The sequence below is a fragment of the Cariama cristata genome, unplaced genomic scaffold, assembly GCF_000690535.1.
Source record: "Cariama cristata isolate BGI_N322 unplaced genomic scaffold, ASM69053v1 scaffold11771, whole genome shotgun sequence".
NCBI lineage: Eukaryota > Metazoa > Chordata > Aves > Cariamiformes > Cariamidae > Cariama > Cariama cristata.
In genome coordinates this window covers 157,076-163,075 of record NW_009598851.1, presented here as the reverse complement: position 1 = coordinate 163,075, position 6,000 = coordinate 157,076, and the positions used below count along the sequence as shown (strand labels likewise).

The 6,000-nt window shown below is 36.8% G+C and overlaps 1 protein-coding gene across 1 annotated transcript in view; it reads left to right on the top strand.

The window, feature by feature from the left end:
* Positions 1-708: 708 nt before the first annotated feature.
* Positions 709-6,000, top strand: part of THADA (thyroid adenoma associated) — a 161,053-nt gene continuing 155,761 nt past the window's right edge. Inside the window, exons 1-7 of the mRNA XM_009709470.1 lie at positions 709-784; positions 2,119-2,213; positions 2,638-2,768; positions 3,539-3,687; positions 3,835-3,867; positions 4,691-4,743; positions 5,692-5,878. Of these exons, the coding sequence (XP_009707772.1) occupies positions 709-784; positions 2,119-2,213; positions 2,638-2,768; positions 3,539-3,687; positions 3,835-3,867; positions 4,691-4,743; positions 5,692-5,878 (724 nt within the window). The remainder of the gene's footprint in view (positions 785-2,118; positions 2,214-2,637; positions 2,769-3,538; positions 3,688-3,834; positions 3,868-4,690; positions 4,744-5,691; positions 5,879-6,000) is intronic.

Genomic DNA, 6,000 nt, shown 5'->3' with positions numbered 1-6,000 from the left:
CCATCCTTGGAAACATTCAAAAGTTGGCCCTGCTAGAGGAGGGATTTGGACCAGATGACCTCCAGAGGTCCCTTCCAACCTCAGCTATTCCGTGATAATGAGCTCATAAGTCAGTGAGACTGTAGTGCACATGAAATTGCCTTTATCTTACAGAAGAAAAATAACTTACTGTTTGTAACATCCATTATAGCAAATGCAGAACTGGTTGATATGTGTTAAAGAAACAAAACTGCTTTGCTACACTGTTCTAACTTTACACTCATACAAGGTGAATTGAATTTTGAGCAGTAACACAGAGTAACAGAAATTTTGTGGTGTTATTCCCATGCTTTTGCATGATATTTTCAAACTGTGATCCAGGGGCGTGCCACAGGCTACCTAACAAATGCAGTAAAAACTCCAGTGAGACAGTTTGTCTTTGATCCAGCAAATCCTGTTTTCTGTGACTTCAATTTTGTGCCCTGAAGTCTGGGTGAATTTTGAACAAAATGCTTGAAATAGTTGAAGATGATAAAATTAGAGCTATTATCTTGAAGAAAAAAAAAAAAAGCACAGATAATGCAATAAACATGATTTCAGACAGTGAAAAGACCATTATCATAAAAGTGTTTGTAGTTGTGCTTTTAAAACAATGTGACCTGGGTGTTGTGTTTTGGGTTTTTTTATTTATTTTTTTTTTTTGGAGCAGGTATCTCTTAATCAGCTAAAATGGTTTTAAAGAAGAAGAAGGAAGTTCAAGTAGATGCATTCATTCTTGATCATCAACAGCTTGAAAAACTTCAGAGTAAGTGGGGTGTTTTTTCTGAACTAATATTGCAATTTCTTTTTCTGTTAGTAGAATGTGTCTGAGTAGCTACTAAAATTGTGTTGATTTTTTTTGTTTTGTTTTGTTTTTTTTTTCCTTGTTATGGAGAATTAAAAGAATCCTTAGTGCACCGTGTCTTTGGTTTGAAAGCTCTTTGTTTTGTTTTGTCATTGGTGTGAAGGTGGTAGAAGGTCCTACTTGTGATCCCACAAGTACCTGAAGTACTACACTTAATATGTGGGATAACACAGAATTTCAAAGAATCACAGAATAGTTGAGGTTGGAAGGGATCTCTGGGAGTCATCTTGAAGGTATTTTCCCAGTCTTTGTATTTTCTGTAGTTAACTTGATTTAAAGATACTGCTCAAATGCTCTTTTATTTTGTGGTTTGGGTTTTTTTTTGTTTGTTTGATGAGATGAACTTCCAGTGATCTTTACTTTAAAAAAAACAAAACCAAAAATGAGTCATACAAGATTTGTGTACTAAAGTTACTATGAGGTGCTCCTTGCCTTCTAGTCAGCACTGGTGAGGCCACACCTTGGAGTGCTGCATCCAGTTCCAGGCTCCCCAGTGCAAGAGAGATACAGACATACTGGAGAGAGTCCAGCAAAGGGCCACTAAGATGATGAAGGGCCTGGAGCATCCCTCCTATGAGGAGATGCTGAGAGAGCTGAGACTCTTCAGCCTGGTGAAGTGAAGGCTCAGGAGGATCTTACCAGTGTGCAAAAAATATGTGAAGGGAGGGAATAAAGAAAATGGAGCCAGGCTTTTTACCGTGTTGAACAGTGATGGGACAGGAGGCATGGGCACAAACTGAAACACAAGAGATTCCCTCTGAATATCAGGAAAGACTTTTTTAATGCATGGGCGTGACTGAGCACTGGCACAGATTTCTCAGGAAAGCTGGGGAGTCTCCATCCTTGGAGGTATTCAGGAGCCATCTGGCCATGGTCCTGGGCAGCCTGCACCAGGTGACCTTACTTGAACAGTGAGGTTGGACCAGATGACTTCCAGGGGTCCCTTCCAACTTCAACTGTGCTGGCATTTTGTGAAACTGGTCTTCATATGGAAGATGATACCTACTTTTAGGTTACAATGAAACTTGTGTGGTTTGTATTTTTTTTTATATGTTAGAAAAAAAGTTGGTGTTAAGGTGTTGTAAGGTGACTTAAGGGATTAAGCCAGCAGTAGGGTTACTGGAACAAGGGAAAAACCTAAGAATTAAGCAGTGATTTCTTATTATAAATTATGTTATTGTTTATACTGCTTATTTTAATTCTTTTCTAAAAAAAGACTCTTCTTCCAAATGTAGGGTTTTCAAAAGCTGAAGAGCAAAACCTGGCATCTCTGCTTCTGCACTGTGCACAGCTGAGCACTGGCATCCAGCAGATCCAGTGTATTAAACAAGTAAGACTTCACTGTTGTTAGTGTGGTTTTTGATGACTGACAGTGTGTCATGTGCACTGTTAATGGGAAATACAAGTCTAAAATAAACTTTGTAATGTTTTAAAGATTCCTGGAAACAGGTAAAAAGCAGTTGTTACTGCTGCACATGCGTTAAGTACAAATGTAGTTCTAGTACTTAAATTAACAAGGGCTACAGTTACTGAAAATGATGGAAGGCAAGTGATACTAAGTTTCCTATATTGTATGTATGTATTTTTGGTATTAGAGGTGTTCTTGGAACATTATTCAACACTTGAAACTCAACGAGATATGGTAAAGAGAAGACAGTTTTGTACCGTATACTTGCATGAGAGGGAATTCTGCCTCTGTTGAAGATGAAGGTATATCCAGAGTTTTTGTTCATCATGTGTTCTGTTGTTTATAGATTATGCCATTGGTGAAGAAGATGGATCAAAACTCTGGATGTGATCCCATGGTTAAAGCTTGTTTGGATGTTTTGGGAGAGACCTATTTTTCACTGAGTGTGAAGAATCCCTTGAAAAAAGTGTTAGCAAGGTAAAAAATTGTGTAATAAGCTTTTATTTTTTTTAAAGGCTCTCCTCACCTAGAAGTCAGTAATTTGTTGTGCACTACAAATTGCTGTAGTTTAATTACTGAAAATTTGTGATACTAATATGTGAATATGTACTGGTTTTTTTCTTGCTTAGTTAAAAATCTTAATTATAAATAATACGATATATCACTGGATAAATAACTTCAAAATGAAGTATTATTTTGATCTGTTTCATTACTGGAAAGACAACATAATGTGTATTTAGCACTTAGAATTTTAAAATTCAATATTAGAATAGAAATTTAAAATACTTCTGTTAAAAAAAAAAATATCAACTTTGACAATGTCAAGAGAAGGCTGTTCAGAGGAATCATAACTAAACTGTAGGTTCTTGTGCCTATTTTTATTGCGATTAAATTTTTTCTGTTGCAAAATTACTTTTGTATTACTTTAGTGAATTTATTACAGCCTTAACATTTTTAAGATCCAGTGCTTAGCTGTCTTCGTTTCTATGTCCGAAAACATCTGTTGTCCCACTGAGAGATGCAGGGCTTGCATCCTGTATTTAGTTGCATGCCAGAGCTCTGCACCCCTTTGACAGATTTTCTAACTGCAAAATTAGAACATGCGTGTTTGTTTTAAAACAGTATATTTTCATGCAGGAAGCAACATCTATCTCTTACTGGAGTTTCAGCTGACATTGACTTTAGTCAAGTGGATATTTCACACCTCAGTATGAGCTAACTGATCGTGCTGTTTCTTACTGTTGCAGTTCACTAAACGGTCTTCCGGAACAGTTTATGACGTTAGGCGTACAAAGCTTTGTATGCTGCCTTAGGGAAGAACTGAAAACCACAGATGTATATTTGTACAGAAAAGTACTGGACAACCTTGCTTCCTGTATGGAGGACTTCAGCTTAGGTACGATAACATGGAATGTATTGTCTTCTGTTTCAACTTGGTCAGCTTTGGTTTGCATTACCTAATAGTAATGTTTACACTTTATCTATGTAAAATAGATAGTATTCGCTAGTATTCAGTAGTTAAAACGTATTTTCTTTCCTCTAGGTAGAGCAAGTATTAGGAACCTGTTTGAAGAAGGTAAAGTTATATTTATAGTAAATTAAGTTTCACTGTGGATTATTGGGGGGAGGGTTGTGTGTGAAGAAGTGACATGAGGTAGGCATAAAGATCTATCAGATCTGATTTCCTCCTGGCTAATTTTTAATAACTAGTACCCTCACAGGGTACTTTTTTGTCAAAGACTTTCCCTTGATTTGTACCTTTAATTTCCAGGAGTCAATCTTGCTTTATTGAACAACCCTAGACAGAAATCTGAAAAGGTACCAGTGAGTGATTCTTAAAGGGCTAGGGGAGTTGATGCTGCTTTATGTGAAGTATTCTCTGTTCTCTGCCTCATGATGAAGCTGGATGTGGTGATGCTGAACTGTTAACAGCCAGCCTTGACCATAGCAAGCCCAGGCCTGCTATAGCAAGGATTTTGTTTGGCAATAATTTGGCAGAAGCCTGATCTGCTGATCTATCTGTATGGGATAAGTTGACATACTGTGCCCTCAGCACCTTCCTGTGGACCTTTTATTGCTACTGTCGTTAACTCTTGGCAATTTCAGCTTTTCATTCAGAAACCAGAACTCTCAGTACCTCACAGGATTAGGCCAAGTGGGTTAGAAACTCTTGTTTTGTACTAGGTTGTCGCAAACCAGCTTGAGATTTTGCTTTAGCATCACTTCTTTGGGTCTGCACTGAAATGTCAGTTTAATTTGTTTATGGAGTGGAAGAAACACCACTATATGGATAACTGCTCATTGTGTCTGGGTGTGATGTGTATTTGTGATTGCTTTGCTGGAATTTTTCTGTTCTATTTCTCTTTTAAATAAATTCATACCATAATTATTTTCACTAGTTCTTCAGTTTCTGCAGAAGTCACTACTTGACATACAGGAAGAAAACAGGCAAGTGAATTCAGTATAAGCTGTAGTTTATCTGATTTTATTTCAGTATTGCAAGATAATCTGGTATGGTTTGGAATATCACTTTGATAGCCATACATTGATGAAAGATGGGAATATAATTTTACAATTATACATATTTTAAATTTAAAAAAGCTGCTGATGAGTGTATTTTCTTTTATGGCAGTATGATGATAGAGGAAAGGAAGAAAGCTAAAGGCAGTAACATTTAAGGCACTGATACTGTGTTAGAACTACTACTTTTAAGGGAGGCCTTTGGGTTGTGGTTTTGCTATCTGAATTGTGACTGAACACTGTAATTAATAGATACACTAATTAAAATTCAGGTAGAGTAATGCTCTTCCTCTTTCTGTGAGTGTTTAATTCAGTATTGATACTCTGTTTAGTCTGCAACAGCAGTCATCATTTAATATCTTGTTATTTTCTGGCATTGCATAAAGTGAAGCCTTTTCACTGTGGTCTCACATCATGTAGCCAGAGAAGAAGGGTGCTTAATGGAGTGTTTTGTACATTAGAAGTTTACATGTTGTCTGTCTTCACGTTAGAAGAAAGTCAAATCATAGAAATATGCTTTGCGTATGGAAGAACTGCTTGAAAAAGGAGAAAGGAGCAGTACTGGGTTTTGTTGGTCTTTTTGGAAACTTTCTGGAAAAGTTCGGCTCTGCTCAGGCAGAATCAAATGAGTGAAAGTTTATCACAGGAGCCTGCAGAAACTGAAATAGAATTTGTCATTATGTTTGTTAACTTCATTTTAAAGCACTTCCCTGGAGTCTGCTTCTTGTTTTCCTATAGTTATGTATCTGATCAACTCAAACAATACATTAGTTTCTACCGTTAATTCTGTCTGAAGTTGGCAGAATGTAGTTTTCTGGGGATGGTGAAGAATGATTTTCATTTCCTTTTTGTGTGCATGTCTGTTTTTCTACACAGAAAGAATAATGAAAATCGTGTCGTTCAGACTCAGTTGATGCACGATTTACTGATAGCCATTAAAGTTTCAATGATGCTTGTACAGAAATTAGAAGAAAATATCCAGGGAAGTCTTTGGAAACACCGTGAGTCTTTTGTTTGGCGAAGTATGTGTAGTTTACTGAAAAGCTGCACAAACTTCCTAATGGATGGTAAGTTTAGTAACATTCGAAGCCAAATATTTTTATTAACCCGCTTTTGTTGTCTTTGTAGTACACACAGCCTGTATGTATAAAAACTTAGTTTAGCTTGAATGGAAATTGAACTGCTGAGA